This window comes from Tenrec ecaudatus, chromosome 1 (assembly GCF_050624435.1).
Source record: "Tenrec ecaudatus isolate mTenEca1 chromosome 1, mTenEca1.hap1, whole genome shotgun sequence".
Classification (NCBI taxonomy): Eukaryota; Metazoa; Chordata; class Mammalia; order Afrosoricida; family Tenrecidae; genus Tenrec; species Tenrec ecaudatus.
In genome coordinates this window covers 89,009,745-89,029,833 of record NC_134530.1, presented here as the reverse complement: position 1 = coordinate 89,029,833, position 20,089 = coordinate 89,009,745, and the positions used below count along the sequence as shown (strand labels likewise).

The 20,089-nt window shown below is 44.3% G+C and overlaps 1 protein-coding gene across 3 annotated transcripts in view; it reads right to left on the bottom strand.

Moving 5' to 3' along the window:
• The window catches only part of PATJ (PATJ crumbs cell polarity complex component), a 398,931-nt gene that overhangs the window by 48,794 nt on the left and 330,048 nt on the right, over window positions 1-20,089 (bottom strand). For all 3 annotated transcript variants that reach the window (XM_075557001.1, XM_075557016.1, XM_075557007.1), the window contains one exon: window positions 8,510-8,593. In XM_075557001.1, the coding sequence (XP_075413116.1) occupies window positions 8,510-8,593 (84 nt within the window). The remainder of the gene's footprint in view (window positions 1-8,509; window positions 8,594-20,089) is intronic.

Genomic DNA, 20,089 nt, shown 5'->3' with positions numbered 1-20,089 from the left:
GATAGAGGGAATGCAGTCTATGCACCAAAGGGAAATACAGGTGCTAACAGATAAGGTAGCAGAAGCCAATCACAAAATTTATGATTAGACGTTTATGATTAGACAAGAGGAGGCAGAGATCTGAATCAGCGATCTCAGAGACACTCAGGCAGAGCTCTGCAAATGAAAAAGACAGTCAGATAGGATAATAGAAGAGGTAGAAGATAACCTGAGATCAATGACAGATGCTACAAAGAAGAAAAATATTTGAATAATTTGGTTTACTGAAGCAGGACACCACGAACAAGTCAACAGATAAAATAGCAAGGGAATTTCAGGAAGCAAACTTTCCCACCTTAATGAGTGAGGATCAGACACTTATAAAGGAAGCAGAGAGACACCAACTAGACTAAACCCAAGGAAGAACTCACCAAGGCATATATCATTGTTAAAATATCCAACTTCAAGAAAAAAGTGAAAATTTTAAGAGCAGCAAGAAAAAGAAAGACGGTCACAACCAAAGGAGCTCAGGTAAGAATATGCCCAGACCTATCAGCAGAAACCATGAAGAGGAGGAGAGAGTGGAGCAATATCTTCCAAAAGCTGAAAGAAAAAAATGCCTGCCCAAGAATCACCTCTCCTGCGAAATTATCCATTAAGATAGATGGGGAAAAAAGGGTCTTCCAGGACAAAGAAAAAAAATCAAAGAATAAGCTGCAAGACACCCAACCCTCTGGAAGATACTGGCCGACTCACTATGGTCAGAGGACCAACATCCATCAAGCACAAGCAGGAGACCACCATATAGCCCAACTCCATCCAGAAGCCAATGTGCAGACAACAATGACCAAGTTATCGGGGCCTCAGAGGGACAAGAAGACAAGAATAAAGCCCCCCACACAAACACGGCACACTGATAATGGAGGGAGATAGGAAAACACCCACACGAGATGACATCAATGAATCCACAGATTGTGTGGATTCCAACAGCATCAATTCTTACATTAAGAGAAAAAGGCTAGAAGACTGGCTCAGAAAACATAACCAACAATCTGGTGCCTACAAGAGACACATCTTAAGTGCACGGACAAATATAAACTAAGAATAAAAGGTTGGTGGAAAGTATATCAGGCAAACAGCAAGTTAAAAAAATCAGGGATGGCAATCCTAATCTCTGTAAAAATTGACCTCAAAGTTCAAACCATAAAAAGAGACAAGGAGGGGCACTATATAATGCTCAAAGGATCAGTAAACTAGGAACCAGCAAGCATATTGAATATTTTCACTCTTAACAATGGACCGGCAAAATTCGTCAAACAAACTTCAAAAGATGATAAATGAAATCAGATTTGACAATCATAGTAGGTGACTTTAATACACTGCTATCAAAGAAAAATAGATCATTGGGAAAGCAGCTCAGCAAGAAGACTCTGAGCTAAACAAGTAGGCAACTGGACCTGGTAGACATTTATACAGCTTTCTATCCAAACGCAAAATAATTCATATTCTTCCTAACCCAACATAGCTCATTTTGAGAATAGACAACATGCTGGGACACAAGTCTAGCCTGAATAAATTCAAACAGAGATTATTCAGACGTCTTTCTCAGATCACTGTGCCTGAAAGCTGGAGATTAATAAAAGGACAACCAGATAGGTAAAGCCAAACAATTGGAGGATGAACAATGGTCATCTGCGACACGAATGGGTCCTGGCCCAGATTAGAGAGGAAGTTAGGAAGTTTCTAGAAACAAATGAGAACGAGAATACAACATATCAAAACTTATTGGATATTGCGAAGGCAGATAGCAATAAATGCACATATGAAAAAAGAAGGGAGGCTTATGACTGATACATTACCACAAAACTTCCAGCAATTAGAACAGAGTCAACAAAACAACCTCTCCAAGAGCAAAAGAAAAGAAATCATTAAAAATGAGGGCAGCGTTATACCAGGGGGAAGACAAAGGACAATGCAAAAGATTAATGCAGCAAAAAGCTGGTTCTATGAAAGGATCAACAGAATTGACAGACTGCTGGTGAGCCTAACCAAGGAAAGAAAGGAGCAAACATCAATACCCAGGATGAGGGATGAAACAGTGAAATCACAACAGGCCTCCATGAGATTAAAATGATAATCACAAAGTACTATGAAGGACTGTATTCCAATGAATTAAAAGATGTGGAAGACATGGATAAATACTTGGAAAAACAGTCCCTCCCTAGATTAGCCCAGACAGAGGCCAAGAACCTCAACCAACCCATATCAAAAAAAGAAATAGATATGGTTATCAAGATGCTAACAACAACAACAAAAAATGCCCTTGGATCAGATGGCCTCACAGGGGAATTCTACCAAGCATTCAGGGAAGAGTTGACACCAATCCTTCACAAAGTATTCCAGAGCATAGATACGGATGGCAAACTCCCAAACTCATTTTATGAAGCCAGTATAACTTTGATGCCCAAACAGGGAAAGGATCCCACAGGTATAGAGAACTACAGACCGATATCTCTAACGAACATAGTTGCAAAAATCCTTAACAAAATATCGGCCAATAGAATACAAAGGTATATAAAACACATCATCCACCACGACCAGGTAGGATTCATCCTAGGGAGGCAGGGATGGTTTAAAAGACACTTATTTCACAATATACAGGTGGAGGCACCTGCAGTTGGGTGGAGGTCAGACCAAACCCATGGAGGTACATGTGAATCCAACATAACGAAGGTGAAAGGGGGAAAGGAGAGAGAAAAGCAGGGAGGAGGAGGGAGGGGAGAAACTGAGGTGATGGCATGAGGGCAACAGGGCACTAACCCACCCAGTGGGAGAGTATTGGTTGTGTCTCCACAGAATTTGGAGTGTGCATACAGACCCCACCAAGGCACGCCAAACAAAGAGGACAATGTAACCACGTGGAAGATTACATGAAAAGATTGGGCTACAGGGCTGGCCCCAACCAGAGCCAATCTGACCACTCCCCGCCCCCTAGAAGTATGTGCAACAGAGAACAACACTCAACTTTCAGGTGGGGGAAATGAGCTGACTTACCATGCCCATAAAGGAAGCAAACAAAGAAGAAAAAAGAGAAAGGGACAGTCCGGAGGATGAGGTCCCTGCATGGAGCTGCTAAGGTACAGAGAGGACTGTGGGACTGCCAACAACTCAAGACATGTTGTCTCCTAACTGGAGCGTAATGTGACAGAGGACAATAATGGGACACAGAGTGGGGATATAATGTGGCCTGAATCCCCTGCAGCAGGACAAACCAAGAAAGGAGCATAACAGATCAGCAATTGGAGCAAAGCCAATCCACAAAGACCCTAAAGAGTCCCCCAGATAGACTTCAGGCTAGGAGGGGAAGCCCCGGAACACTCCAGGACCAGGGGGGAGAGATTCATAAAGGCCTTTAAAAATTTTTTTTCAACCTTTTGTTTTCTTATTGTTTGGACTAGGCCATTGCTCGTTTGCCTACTTAAATAAGACAGATATGGAAAGCAAGCTCGGGAGGTAGAAACAGGGTCTATGGCACCAGAGGGTCTTGCTGGGGAGAAGGATGGGGTGCAGGGGTGGGGTGTGTGTGTGGTGAGCAGACAACACCATAGACAGGGGAACAACCAGGGAATTAAAACCATCATCTAGAAGATTATAGAGGTCCTGTGAGTATTAGAGCAACACCAATCTAGCTGAGAGGAAATAATAAGAGGAGGAAGAAGGGGGACATGTGATGGTTGGGCAGGAGGAGGCAAAAAGAAACAGAAGAAGGCTCTAGGAAGCAAAACTATAGATAGAGGTTATTAACAGAGGTGTGTCCTTATGTAAATACATTAATCTATAAAAAGAGGTATTGACCTATGTATTTATATTTATAAGGCAATAATACACTGAGGCTGCAGACCAGCCTTGGGCCTCGGCTCATACCCTCCCTCAATACAAGAACACTTTGTTCTAACGAAATGGCATTTTGTGATGCTCCCCCCCTCCCCCCAGACAATCACTGAAGACAAAATGGGTGCATAAGCAAATGTGGTGATGACAATGGATGGTGCCCAGCTGTTAAAAGATAGAGTGTCTGGGGTCTTAAAGGTTTGAAGTTAAACAAGCTGCCATCCAATAGTGAAGCAACAAGCCCACATGGAAGAAGCACACCAGCTGGTGCAATCATGAGGTGTCATTGGGACCAGGTAAGAGGCATCAGAAGATTTATAACAAACAAAAACACATTGGTAAGAATGAGAGGGGGTCGGAGTTGAGATCCAAAGCCCATCTGTGGACAATGGAACATCCCACCGCAGAGGGGTCTCAGGGAAGGTATGAGTCAATCAGGGTGCAGTAGAGCACCGATGGATCACGCAATATACCTCTGATTCCTTGAGGCCTCCTCACTCCCCACTATCATGACCTCAGTGTTGCTTCCCACTCTGGACTAGGCAGGAGCATGTACATAGGTATAGGCAAGAGATAAAGCTCACAACACACAGTACCCAGACACAGGAATGGGAATAGCGATACCAGAAGAGTAGGGGGAAGGAGTGGGAGAGGTGGGGAGAGAGAGGGTACCAATCACAATGAATGGTATATGCAGTAGTTAGTTTATTTGTGCCAACCTGGCCATAAACACATGTGGGCTAATTGAAGGGCAGAGGGATAACTGACGGTGAGCTGCGCCTTTCGAGTTCTTGGGTCTCTTACTTTGTGACAGTTGGACCAGGGTGCAGCTGCCTTAGCCAGTTCCCTGCTTCAGCTGGAAGGCTTACTTCCTGCAAGACATCCCCAAGGTGAAGTCGCATGGACCTACCCCGATGCTGCCCTGGGTGCTGAAGCAGCCATGTGGAGACCCCTGCCAGTGCTGAGATGCTCACATGTTCACTGATTTGGCTTTCTTCCTGCAGTCGGCATCATTGCATGTGTTTTGTGAGTTGGAGGAGGACTTTGTGGTTTGGTGTCAGACCTACGGGCTAATGTTGGAATTGTGGGCTTGGGAAGCACTGGGTTGGGATGTTTTCTTGATGTGCACTTACCCTTTATATAAAACTCTCTCTTATACATATGAGTTTCTGTGGATTTGTTTCTCTAAGTACCCAGACTGACACAGCGTAGAACCACACCCCCCCCAGCCAGGGGCAAGAACAACAGAAACCAGAGGGGAGGGGAGACAGCAGTCGGTGTGAGATATGAAAATAATATCAATCTATAATCTATCAAGGGGCCACGAGGAGGAGGGTGAGGGAGGGGAAAAAAAGGAACTGATCCCAAGGGCTTGATAGAAAGTAAATGTCTATAAAAGCGCAATGGCAATATATGTACAAATATGTCGGATACAATTGATGTATGGATTGTAACAAGAGTTGTAAGAGTCCCCAATAAAGTGATCTTAAAAAACAACAAACAAAGACAACCCATGGGTTCTGGGGATAGCTGGGCCTTGGTTGGAGTACAAATTCCAACACGTCGTGTAAGGAAACCTGGTGTAAATTATCTAAGCAATCCTTCAGTTATGTCAGCTGTGAATTGCTGCTGACTATAATAATTATCAAAACTACTTGGAGTTTTGTAGACTGATTGGAATAAATCCTGTAAAACATTCTGCACGGTGTGTGGCACACAGTCAAAAGCTCAACTGAAGTGAGAAGCTGGCAGTTCACAAGGAACTGAAGAAAGTGGAGCGATCCTTGCTTCTTTGTGTGGGTACTCACTCTATTTCATGCTCATGAAAGCACTCTCATTGTCAGGAAAACAGTCACTATAAAATGTGGTCTAGGCCGATGTTTCCTGTACTCCAATAGATGGCACACAAGACCACTCACTCAATGCAAACACAAGTTACTTCCAAGGGGGGGAGAGTTACCTCTAGTTTGAAGGTGAACTCTCTATGCCTCGAAATAACTATTTTCCCCTCTAAATAACTGTTCAATAGACCTTGACTAAATCAGATGACTGGAACAATCATATTTCTAATTAAAAGCACTGCCAGTTAGCATTACAAAAGCGATTTTTACGGAATTGCAGCACGAGGTCCTGCTCCAAGCTGTGTCCATTTGCTCCTCTGCTTAGCAGAGGCTCCACTAAATGTTAGCAAGATCACAAGAGAAACTCCACTGGAGGGCTCCATCATTGTGGGGTGATATATTGTTTAGGTGCCGTGCAGAAGCTCCATATGCATCATTTAGGACATCGGTTATCAAGCAGTGGGGAGGTCGCAGTAGGGGGGTTTAGTGGTGAGCTGCTAGTTTAGAACACAACGATAATGCAGTCAGGGCAGTATGTCCTCAGTATTTCAATCCACAGGGAAAACCAAGCACGAGTCCTCCAGTCATTCTGCTCCTACGTGTGCCAAAATCGAGGGATGGCAGAAGGTATATCGTTTGGGTAAGAGAAGGAATTGATATGAAGAAGAGAATCAGAAAGAAGCCTTAGCCCATGCTAATCATCTATTCATAAACCTCTCTGTGCTGAGAAACACTCTGGTGCTATTTTTTAAAGCAAACGTTGCCTGTTCCTCATTGTAACATGAGCATGGAATGAGCACCATGGGGCCCGGCTTGTAGCACGCAGTGCACCTCCTCAGTGGAAAAAGATGTCGGGGTGCCTTGTTTCCTGACCTCAAATGTCCCCCCAAAGCTGGCTGGCCTTTTTGTAAGGGCCACCGTTAGGACACAGGCTAAGCTTCTGCACCCACTGGCCACAAGCAGAACAAGCTGAAATATGGGGTCTAAAGCTACTTAGAAAGCATATGTGTTACCTGACAAAACCAGGAGCTAAACTGCTTACACACAAACACACGCGCACACACGCACCATATAACAATTCTGTAAAGGGTTCACTGACTTTTCAAAATCTCCTTCCACTTGAAAGCAATTTGCTCTCTGTGCTAATCTGAGTATGTACTTGCACACCAAGGTACTTTAGGGAAGAGAGCAGGCTGGCCGAGGGTTGGTTTATCAATACAAACAGATTTTGCTTTTCTTTAAAAATATTTATGGAAATATAAGTTATAAATCTGCACATATTTAAAGTGTCTTAATTCGGTAGGCGTTACTAACAACACAAAGGACATGAATATATGAGATTTAGGTTCAAGTGACCAGTTACCCAAGGTGGGTGATCCCGCCCCCTGGGGGGTACTGCCAAAGCAGATACGTACACTTTATCTTAGATTACGGTATTAAGTGTGAAAGTCTTTAACTGCCAGGAGGCCCTGAGTAATTTTTTTCCTGAAAAGTGGGACGGGAGGCCAAATATGTTTGGGGACCCATAATATTGAGTCATGGTGAACTTACTATCCATGTGAGTATCAAGGCATATATGCATCTGTATGCTTCAACAGTTTAATCTATTTTTCAATTATAAAGGTAATTGCGATATTATCTGTTGATTAGAAAATCTAGGGAAGGGAGCAACAACATAAACGCAGAACCCAAACCCGAATCCCTGACTACTAAAGAACAGTGTTTTAAGGAAAAACAGTTCTGCTAATTCCCAGAGAAGCTCACTTATTTTCCTAACCTCATACACCGTACCTTAATGAATGCCCTGGGAATTTGTCTTAAGCCAATGATTAAGCACCATGAAGACCTGCAGGAGAAATCCTGTACCTTGCCCTGAATTTAATTCACAGGCAACCTGACCTCTCCTTTAACTCCTTCTCGTCTATATTTTCTGCCCTTAATTATATCTCTGGCTTCATCTTGGGAGGCAGAAATGAGCCCCCACAGGGAAAAGTGAAAATCTATGATGTCATTCCTAACAAGCTATATTAAAGCTGCGAAGCAAAATGCACATGCACACCATAAAATGTTAACTATTCCATTAAATCCATCCAACGAAAGAAATAAATGTTGCCTGAAGGTTTCACACCATAGGGAAAGCCCTTTAGGTCCACCAGAACGCCTGGCGTCGGCTGTCCACTCACCCCTTCCCTAGTGCAGCCACTGCACGCCTCGGCACTTGCTAAAGAGGTGTCCGTGCCATGGCTAAATGAGAGTCCATTTGAAAGAGTCAAGTTTGAGCCTTTTACTTTTAATCATTACCATATGCGACCTTAAGTGAGAAGGGTTGACATTTGTCATCAACTTGAAAATATCGGCGGCAGGGCTTGGACTTCCATTTGATGTAAAGATCCATTAGGATCAAGAAAATAATTCTTGAAACTTCAATTAATACCTTAAACATCATCTGTGCTTGTTTATGCGTGAAGGTATACATGTGTTTTAGGAGGAAACTTAGGAAGGCAATGGTGGAGATGTGAAAAGATCAAACATTATCATTATACAATCTCATTTGATAGCTAAATGGAAAATGCAAGTTTTCATATGTACTTTCATTAAAAAAAGGTATTAGATTAATAATTTGTCAGGGTTCTCAGCCAGGAGGTTGCTCAACATACACTGAAGAAGAATATGGTGCACATTTTATAAAATGAGAATATAATTGAGAAGAGAGTTAATAAAAAATCTGATTTTGTGGCTTACAGTCAGCAAAAGACCAGGATTCACTAAAATAGTAACAGAAGTTCAAAATCACATACCTCTAGTATCTGGTCGCCAGCCCAAAGTCTCCCATCTCTGGATGCTGCCCCTTCTTCATACACTTCATGTATAACTATCGCACCCTAGAAAAACAAAGTCATACAAATCTTCAACAAGCGCGATCTTTCTTTGAACAGATAACCACACAACAGGTAGCCAAAAGGCATCACAATTTGTAAAGAATCTTATATCAGACATATAGAAACATATGACACACAGCTATGATCTATTCAGAGCTACAATGAATCTTTACTATTATTTCATCCCTGTGGAACTGGCTCTGCCTAACATTTCACTTGAAACTTCCCTCACAGGTCTCACAGTAATCCCGAGTGTTGCTTCTGTCAATGAACTCCAAATGAACCATGTGTCATTCTTACTTACTTACATTTTTTTTCTTTCTTACTTACACTTTATGGCATATTTTGAAACATGGTCTCAAGTATTTATTGGTAGTCAAGGATTTGGCATACATGTGTGGCCAGATGAAAGGTTTTCTTTCTTTTTTTTTAACTTGGGCACGGAAAGAAAAAAAAACTTAATGGAATCAGCTGGCCACAGAGGGCAGCGTCTAGCACAGAGCAAAGGGCCATTTGTTCGAATCCCAGTTTTTCCAGCTGTTCCTGAGGGAACGAGTCCCTGTGAACTCCGCACTCTGTGCCGCTCCATCAAGACAACAATCTCACGTTTCTAATTCAGGTGACTATTATTTGAGGCAATGAATAAAGAAAAACAATTGGTTATCACGTTAAATGAATAACCTTATTGTATTCTCGTAAAAAAGAGCGTGTCCTACAGTACACCCAAAATGCCGGGCTCCCCTCCCAGACGCTCAACCACCATCTCGTTTCCCGAGGACCCGCCTGGGAGTTTAAAATTTATACACCTCAATGTTTACATAGGGAAGAGTATTGTGTTTTTAAAAGGGTAAGTGTAAGTGTTTTGTCTTCTCTCTCATGTGGAGCTTGGTAGTCAACCTTTGAAATTGGTCACCTCGAAAGATGAGGCACAAAGAGTTAGTTATGGTCTCAGAAGCTCATGGGAACAATTCCACCCTGTCCAAGGGGGTCACTAGGAGTCAGCATTGAAGGCACGTGGAGTAGCAAACAACAGAAGCAACCAACACCTGTGGGATATAAAGAGGTTTTCCCCCAGCTTGCCTCCCCCAATATATGTCAGACCTAGGACACTGCTTGCCACTAATGGTGAATGATTGTCAAGTTATCTCCTTAAAGGCATCAGCCATGCAGAGCAAGCAGACCCCACTGTCTGTCCCACAGTAAGTGGGGCTCACCTCCTGCTATTGGCAGTGGATTGCTTTCCTGATGGAGGGAGAGCTCAGAACAGGCCAAACCAGCTCAGTGACATCCAAGGTTAGGCTGCCATCCTGAATCTAGGATCCTCGCATCTTGTCACATGTGTACCTCCTGATCCCTCCTCTACCTATTGCATGTGTACCCCTAGATGGTCTCCCTCCAATTGCTGCATTGACTATGGTACAACGCCTTCCTGTGACATAACCTGTAATCAGGGGGCTTGCACACCCCCAAGTATATATAAGCCTTGCTTGGAATTAAAGCACTCTCTCCTCCGGGGCTTGTTCCCTCACCCTCCTTTCCCACTCCCTCTCTCCCCTGCCCTCTCCTTCTCCCGCATCCCCACGTGGACCACCAAGAAGGGCTGAGGTGAGCACGCTACCATGAAATGTGTCTGACTCCTTTATTTTACTCTCTCTCCTATCTTCTACGACTTTACTATAATCTCTACATATTATAGCCGTACAATTGTTAGGGGCTGGTCTCCTCTTCCACCAACACCCAATAGTTCTCTCTCCTTTTTAAAGCAGAAGGACACGGAAAGACTTAGGTGGAACGGTCTCGTAGGTGTGCTGCAGGGCTGCTAGGAACGGGTATGAGATTGTCAGGGAAGACGGGAAACAGATACTGTGGGCTGCACGGAGGCAAAACATGTCAGCCCTAAATGGCCAGCCTTCTTCCGCCCCCAATCACATAAACACGCACGTGCTCGCATGCACACACAAACCAGTCTGGTGATTCCACGCCACGCGTTGCAGAAAGAAATGCATGCATGGCTTCTTTTATCCATTTAGAAGCACATTGCCAGGCTTTTTTTCTGAGGTACTGCTGAGTGGGTTGGCAGTATCGTTTGGGCTTAGTAGATTGGTTTTGATTAGTGAGCTTAAGCTTCTGCATCACAGAGGGGCTTTGCTCCCTGCCTAGCACCATCTTCATAAACAAACACAGCTTGCAACACAAGGCAGGCAATGGCCCAAAGAGGTGAGGGCTCTAGGCAGGGTGGATTTCCGGCTTCAAAGAAGTCTGTGTCCCCAGCATTGGAACTCTGCGTTTGAGGAGACTGTGCTGGCTCGGACAAGGGCGTGCTCAGTGGTGGTCAGGTGGGCGGATGGCCAAAACCACCTGGGTCTTCGCAGTGTCTGCGATTTTTTGGTTAAGAAACCGGAGCTCGAGGAGTAAAATGAGCCCCAGCATGACCGGAACTGGAATACTTCTTAATCCAGAAGAAGAGTTAGAACTCGGTTGCCATTACGTGAACATAGAAACGAGCCATTTCTTAAAATTATGTACCAGAGAAAAAGAAAAGAAAAAAACCTACAACCACCAAACCAAACTTGCTTCCTTGGGGGAGGTGTGGGGAGAGAGGTTCCTATACGACAGCAACAACAATTAGAGACCTTTACCCACATAAGCCATCTGGATTGCAAATCCCTCTCCACAGTACGTTCTTTCATCACCACACAGCTCTGAGAACACAGTTTATGACGGCAATTCCAAAAGCAGCCCCTGAGAGCTAGAAAGCCTCCTCAATGCAGGTAATTTACAGTTCAGTTTCTGGACCGGCTATAGATTGTGGGTGCTTCTTTGTTTAACTCTGACATATGAAGTTTCCAGCCCCGGGGAGTATTGACGCTGCTAAGACTGCTTCTCGGAACTGTTTCGGGGGTGATTTTTCAGGAAACGTGCTGGGTCAGTGGCTTGAAGTGATCCCAAAACACTCCTGAGAGCCCACCGAGGGCCATTTGTGAGAAGGTCTGCAGGCAGCAATTAATGCAGACTCCTGGCATCGCCGGGGTTTGACGTTTTTCAAAACTTGGTCCCCAAACACCTCATCTTCCCTGGATTGGGAGAACCACAGACTGAATCACACTATAGTTTACTTTTCAGTGGACACTCTTAATCTCGGAACATATAAAATTCAAACCGGTAATCCCTACTGCACCTGTTTAAAGGAATACCCCACGGTGCTTTTGTTACCTCATAAAAGTGGTATGTATTTGCAACGCAAGGAATCACTTACTATGGCTTTTGTGGCCTTAGCCTTCATTGTTCCCATTGCTTTTCCGATGGGTCTGCGTGAAAAGGTGGGGGAAGACACTGACTGGGTTAATTGCATTGGCCATCCTGCTGGGTATCAAATGAGTCATCGCAGAAGCAGGAAGGGGGGCTATCTCACCACCAGAAATAGAGAAGAGCCAGGAGGGGGGCATATCCTTTGGACCCCAAGATACCTGGAGGAGACAGCTTGACACCAGACGAGAGACAGAGGGGCAGCAGTAGCAGAACCAGGAGCCAGAGCATGAGACAGAGCGGTGGACTTCCCAACCCACAGAGCATGTAAAACGGAGCGCTTTGGGGTAGGAGGCTGGCTTGTGGAGTTGCCTCTGGGCACATAATTGAGGAGGCTGGGCTTGCTGGCCCACCGAACTGGAGCGGAGTGCTTTTGGAGAGGCATGCTCTTTGGGAATGTATTAGCATTCCTGAAAGACCTTTGTAATATTGACCAAGCAGGACAAGAAGCTGAGGGCCAGAGAGGGGCCTGCCTATGGGCTCAGCAAGAAGAAACTGTCCTGATTGACCAACTGTATGAAGATAATTTCTGACCTGAATTGTAACCTGTTAACTTCCCTAATAAACTCCATGGTCATGATATTGTCAGTGGTCATTGCCGTGAGCTCTGGAAGCCAGTCACAGATGCAGAGCACCGCAGGAGGACTCAGAAGATGGCATCAGAAGAGGGTTAAAGAAGGATGGACAGAGAAGGCGTGTCTGACTTCTGCTTTCTAGCAATCAGCTTTGTGGTCCCTACACTATTTTTCCTTAATCCAAAACCTTGAGCCCCTTTTTGGGTACTCAATAGAGTATTGGTACATAAAGGAATATATCACTAAAATATCACATTTTAAATTCAGTGCCAATGATACATTTTTGGTCCATGTGTGTTATTGGAGGAAAACTCATTTATTTCTTTCCTTTTTTTTGTGCCTAATTGCTGTTGTTCTTGTCAACCAACAACTTCTAAAACTCATCTATCTACTAAGTGATCTGTCCATCATTTCCTTGTGGATGGACTGCTGTCTTACTGTGAAGAGATAAAGGAATAAGCGTGAGGGCCCTGAGGTCGAACTTCCTTGGCCCAAATCCTATCTATGATACTGCAGGTTATAGGACTTGGGAAGATCTCTGATCTTATTAACATGATTTAAGTAATATTACCTACATAGAAGGCTTTATGTACTATACCAGCACACAGTAAGGGAGCAATAAACTATAGTTTTCATAACGCATCTGTGCTCATTTACTTAACAACTATGTGCCAAAGATGCTACAGGCTTCCAATTTATGCCTTATGGTTAGCCTAACAACTCAGCACCCATTCACTCTCCTCGATCCCATTTACGAACACAGACTCAGAAAGGTTCAGACTTGACCAAGTCTTGGCAGCTTCTAAGTAGGAAAGAAGGCACTGAACCTCGGGACTGTTCAGCCCCATAGCCAGAATTCTATTTTGAAGTATTTCTTCTGTTCTGACTATTTTATTTCACCCTTGTGCAAAAGCTGGTTTGGGATTTTCCATATGGCCTCAGCTTTGTTGAAATATTGTGTCGTCAACGCCACAGTAAAACCCTTGAGGGCAGGAGCCGATCATTTTTTAAGGGGGAACAGAAAGATGACTTGCGGTAGTGGAAGCCGGAGCCTGTGGTTTCATGCGCCCAGGTGAGGTGACAGCTATAGATTTTACTGGCTGCTGTGGATACAGGGCCGGCAAAAGCATCATGGGTAGGCCCTCTCCCAGCCCGGACACAGAACCACGCGAATTCCATTTGCATCCTTGTCTCTTTCTTTCCTTCCTCGTATCCTCTCAGTTGTTCCTCTGCCCCCAGATTATTCATTGGTTTATTTCTGTTAATTAATGGCAGAGAGATGAGAATATTTTGTAGATGACCAAGATGGATATACAATAAAATATTAACAGCGCTCTGAAAAGTCTACAATTTTTCCCTGGGACAATGGGAAGTTTAAGCCCAATGCTCTGTTTATTTACTGCCGTAGCCAAGAGACTCAAAGCCACGCATTTGAGTTGTCAACTCTAGAGCCAGAGGCACATTTTATCAGATGCTGAGAATCTCTCAAATACTGGGTTTGCCTTGGTCAGAGGGTCCGACAAGATTTCAGAGACATGGAAAGGGCCTTCCTCTTAAAAGTTCTCCTTTATCAGACGATGCCTGAAACACCTCTAATCAGGAAAACTCCCTTATTGCACAATTACAGAGAAGGTTAAAAACAAAGATTCCCAAGAAGAGATTGGCTAACAAGTCCCTCATATTGTGAACGGCTTCATCTCTAAGATCATAAGTATTTATTTTTAAATAAAGAAACATGTGCACATGGCACTGAACTCAAAATGGAATACATACATTGAGAAGAAATTTTTTCTTTGGTACCTGCCAGTCGGCCATACAATTTCCCTTACTTAGGGGAAGACAAAAGTTTCTTAAGTATTTTACAGAGATGTTTGAGGCGTCTGTACTTGAGAAGAAGGCAGTGGTGGTTCAGTGGGAGTTCATGCGCAGGACCTGGCTTTGACCTTGGCCAGTGCACCTCCTGTGCAGACAATGGAGGCCTGCAGAGCACTGTGATGCCGAACAACTTCAGCAATGCTTCCAGACTCAGACAGACTAGGACTAAAGGCCTGGTGATGTATTTCCAAAAACCAGACAGTAGAACCCCCATATGTTATAACGGTGTCATAACCAGTCCTGGGGTGGCACAGGACCAGGCAGTGTTTCGTCCTGTTGTGAGTGGGGTCACTGTGAGTTGGGGACCAGTTTGACATTAGCTAACAATATCAACGGGAGCCCTGGTGGTGTAGTGGGCTACATGTTGGGCTGCTAACTACAAAGTTTGAAACCACCAGCTGGTCCGAGGGAGAAAGATGAGAGGTAAGGCTTTCTATTCCAGCCTTGGAAAACCCACAGGGGGAGTTCTGCCCATCTACAGAGTCACTCTGCATCAGAATCGACTCGATGGCAGTGAGTGAGAAGCAAGACTCAATATGATGTAGAAAACTAGTTTAACGAGCCCAGGTGGACCAGTGGTTATGGGATGGGCTGCTACCCACAAGGCTGGCAGTTCAAAACCACCAGCATCTCCAAGGGTGAAAGACAGGGCTTTCTACTCCCATAAAGAGCTGCAGTGTCAGAAACCCCCAGGAGCATTCCACTCTGTTCCATAGGGTTGCTCTAAGTTGGAATCAACTCAATGTCAGTGAGCTTTGGAACAATAACAATGTGTGAAAAGTACAAACGATTCCCAGTGTTTGATGGTCAGACTCTGTTTTACTTGCGTTCAATGGCTTTCTATACCTCCGTTGTTTTAGGAACTCCTGCTGGAGCCGACCAAGTGCTCCTTCTCTCACTCGCTCTCCTGATTAAGCTGTGACCACTCTGCTATCGTAGAACTTATCAGAGGATTTCAACTGCACAAACACATGGATCTGTGCCCTGTACCGCCTCCACCCTCAGGGAAGCCCGCAAGGATGGCCACCGCTTCCAATTCCTCTTTGTACCCTGTGTGCATGCCAAGTGTAGAGGAGGCGACAACAGTGTTGACTAATTGATCATCAAGAAACACCTTCACAATGGAGCTCGCACTGAGAACTATGCTCCCTGTGGCTTAATTTTACTACAGGCCTGGTTTACTGAATTTTAATCCCCCTTCCTTCACTTTCTAACTGTATTGATTAGAAATAGGAAAGGGCATGAAATTGACTCAGAAAGGGTACATGGAGGGAGTCACCATGTCAAAATCTTACCTGAATCCAACCCAGCCTCCTGACGATCAACTATGAATGACACGCAGCCAAAACATCCATCAAAAATGGCTGTCAAAGCCATGTGAATGTCCAGAGGATTTACATGAGCTCAGAAAATAAATTTGATGGAACCAAGCACAAGGGACCTAATTACCATTGAGCCCCATTCAAATCTCAGCCGCTTCCAGGGACAGTCCAACTCTGAATCTCTGGAAATCTACCTCACAACTCGCACGATACATCCTTGGAAGTAATCAAAGTTATCAGGCACTTCCACCCATTAATCACCATTTTCTTTACTGTTCCAGCTGTCGACAAGTAGATAAAGTCACTCTTAAACACCCCAGTCACTGAACAAAACCCTGTTTTCTGCTGGTCACAATGGACCCATGACACTAAAGAAGCCAGGTGTAAGAAAAATTTTTCAAAATCTGTTATTTTTAGTTATCTTAAGCTATGATCACTTAATTTACAAATTTGTGCCAGTAAGATATCTCCTCTACCTTATTTTTCCTAAGGAGTTGCTAAAAGCACCAGTCACATAGACAGCAGTTTAACAGTTTTGTTTTTGAATCGCTGATTGAAAGATGTATGAATAACTTAAGAATTTACACACAAAGTTCAACTGCTATCTCATCATGCTGACTTTTAAAAGCATCTGACCTTAAATCCTTTATAAAATGTGAAGTATCAAATACTTTGACATAATATACAAAGAGGCTTTTGTTAATTAAAAGACAGTATTGTGGACGGAAAATTTTAATTAGATCAGCACATCTAGGAGCCAAAAAGACCAAGCGGTCACGACTACCTTTCTCCCCCACTCTGGCATTTAAAGGGGCTCACGAATACCAACTGAAACAGGTACACCTTGCTCTGTTCTGTTCCATGAGGCAGTGAAAGACTTCCCAGTATTCAAATGTACTCATATAATCCGATATATAAATGTAAGCTCAGTCTATAGGGTATAAGATGCCATTCATCATCTCTGTGAAAACTTTGACGGTATCAAACCAACCTCGCCTCCAAAGTTCAATCACATCTTGGGGACAAGCAGCGATAACACTTGCTGGAAGAGAAATTTCTAAAAAAAAGTTTGGTCAGAGTCATTTAACCACAGTCAATCTTTAAGACTGTCCAAACAAAATATTCTTATCAGTCATTCATGATCTGATTTCTGGTGTATGAGATCAATTTAAAATATGGTACATGTTTTAAAAAGTCACAAAACATTCCTATTTTATAACAAATAAGGCAGTAGTCAACTATTACTCATTAGTAGCTTTCTTCAGATAAGCTATCAAGGCAGCCCTTTCTCTCTTCTTTTTTTTTATGTGTATAAGATAGAACTTTATATCAAAGATAAATTGTACTTTAAAAAACATTTTATTAGGGGCTCATACAACTCTTATCACAATCCATACATATACATACATCAATTGTATAAAGCAGATCCATACATTCTTTGCCCTAATCACTCTCAAAGCATTTGCTCTCCACTTAAGCCCTCTGCATCAGGTCCTATTTTTTCCCCCTCCCTCCCCACTCCCCCCTCCTCATGAGCCCTTGATAGTCTACAGATTGTTATTTTGTCATATCTTGTCCTATCTGGAGTCTCCCTTCCCCCCCTTCTCTGCTGTCCATCTCCCAGGGAGGAGGTCACATGTGGATCCTTGTAATCAGTTCCCCATTTCCAACCCACTCACCCTCCACTCTCCCAGCATCACCCCTCACACCCTTGGTCCTGAAGGTATCATCCACCCTGGATTCCCTGTCCCTCCAGCCCCCATATGCACCAGTGTACAACCTCTGCCCTATCCAGTCCTGCAAGGTAGAATTCGGATCATGGTAGTTGGGGGGAGGAAGCATCCAGGATCTGAGGGAAAGCTGTGTTCTTCATTGGTACTATATCGCACCCTGACTGACCTGTCTCCTCTCCTAAAGCCCTCTGTGAGGGGATCTCCAGTGGTCAACACTTGGGCCTCGGGTCTCCACTCTACACACACACACACATATATATATTCTTCTTTTTTTTTTTGCATAATGCCTTATACCTGGTTCCTTTGGCACCTCGTGATCGCACAGGCTGGTGTGCTTCTTCCATGTGGGCTTTACTGCTTCTGAGCTAGATGGCCGCTTGTTTATCTTCAAACCTTTAAGACCCCAGGCACTATCTCTTTTGATAGCCAGGCACCATCAGCTTTCTTCACCACATTTGCTTATTCACCCGTTTGTCTTTGGCTATCGTATCACGGAGGTGTGCAGCCAATGATATTATTTTTTGTTCTTTGATGCCTGATAACTGATCCCTTCGGGACCACTCGATCACACAGGCTGGTGTGTTCTTCCATGTGGGCTTTGTTGCTTCTGAGCTAGATGGCCGCTTGTTTATCTGCAAAACTTTAAGACCCCAGTCACTATCTCACTATCTCTTTTGATAGCCGGGCACCATCAGCTTTTTCACCACATTTACTTGTTCACCCGCTTTGGCTTCAGCAGTTGTATCGGGAGAGTGAGCATCATAGAGTGCAAATTTAATAAAAGAAAGTATTCATGCATTGAGGGAGTGCTTGAGTAGAGGCCCAAGGTCTTTCCGCCACCTTAATACTAAACCTATAAATATAGACACATAGATCTATTTCCCCATCCTCATATATATATATATTTGCATATGTACATGTCTTTGTCTAGACCTCCATAAATGCCCCTTGACTCCCAGCTCCTTCCTCCATCTCCCTTGACTTTCCTCCTGCCCCACTACCATACTCCATCCCCACCCGGGCTACAGCTATACCTCTTCTCTACGCAACCTTACCCTTGATCATTCCCCACCAGGCCTGCCACTCCCCCCTCACTACCATTTTGGGTCCCTTGTTGTTCCTTTGTCCCTGTGTTTGTTAACACCACTTTCTTACCCCCCTACCCCACCCCCACCCCAAGTCCCCCCGGCCAAGATCATTTTGGTTCCCGGATGTACTTCTTGGGATTCTCCAAATCCTCCGTCCCGTGCTCTTACTGACATCGGTGTAATTGAGTCCAGGAGGTTGGCCAGTCTTCCACCCAAACAAACCATGTAGCTCTGACCCAGCCTTGTGTGTGGCCCCCTTTCCACAGTGTGGCACATCCGGACAAAAATCTTCTCGCCCTTCTCAGTATCACCCATCGTGAATTCACGCTCTTTGAAGCTCAGCAGCTTCAAAGAGTCAGCAGCCAAAGTGTGTCAACCGGACACGGTGTTGCGTGCTCACTTCCTTGGCTGAAACGTGGGTTAGGCTCAGCGGGGCGTTTGCAGTTGGAGGTGAAGGCGGTAGTAATACAGACAATAGAGCAGAGAGGCAGGATCCGTGATAACAAAGGCAGCTAGCTGTGTCCACTGCCCTCAGCACAGTGGGCCAGTGGACCGATGCACTCCGCAATGGCCAACCTCAGAAAGCATTTGTTCTGTGCCGTGGGATGCGCTGCTATGCGTTTAGCTCAAAGTATTTGAAGCGCTGATATTTTAAAGCTGATTGCAAAGGAAACATGCAAAGATGATTCAAGGCAATCTGAAAAGCTGCCAACGCTCCCCATCTTCTGATTCCCCCTTCTTTTGACCCCAGGGGCAGTTGGCATCACTTCATCGGTACATGAGAAGAAAGAGATTCTGAAGTTGGTTCTTTCAGTATCTCATAAGAACATGCATGTCCCGAGGCAGAATACCACATTTCCCTTTTCCCCTCACTTAATTTGAACAATTCTCCTATTTGCATGAGTATCAAAGCCAAGCGTAAGCTTAATGGCCTGCTTTCCCGCCATCTATCACTGGAGGAGATTTACCACTCCAAGAAATAGGAGGGGGCGTCAACGAATTAGTGAAAAACTGGCATTATCTCTTAATCCCAATTTTCCATGAGCATTTTCAAGATGGCCAGAAAAGTGTGTGTCAACCAGGCAGTGTGGCAATGCTCACTTCCTTGGTTCACAACAGAATTGTGTTGCTCTCCAGAAAGCCTGAGGAGGCACGGCCATGCGAGTGGTCAGCAAATGGCAAAAGGCTTTATCTATCACGAGCGAAGTCATAGTGACTAAAGGTGGAATATTTAACTTGGCTCACTTCTAAATTAAGAGTTCACTGCACAAATTTTTCTGAAAACCAGAACACAGACATCAGTTAATCCCCATGAAACTCGGCTATGGAAGGACCAAGGAAGTAGTCTTTGCATGCTCATCTCAGTGTATTGACCAAGTCTAGTATGCGGGGGATGCAGTGTCAAGATGCAGGCCTCCACAAACTCTCACCGAGGGAGAAAATGTATCATTATACCTTAGTATCTGTTATTTGTTAATATTGAAATACTTTCAGCTATGAACTATATTATTGTTGCTTGCTACCACTGAGCTGGTGCTGATCCCTGGTGACCTTGTGCTGCCCTGTGCCTTCTCCACGCTCGCTGGTAGTGGCCACCATC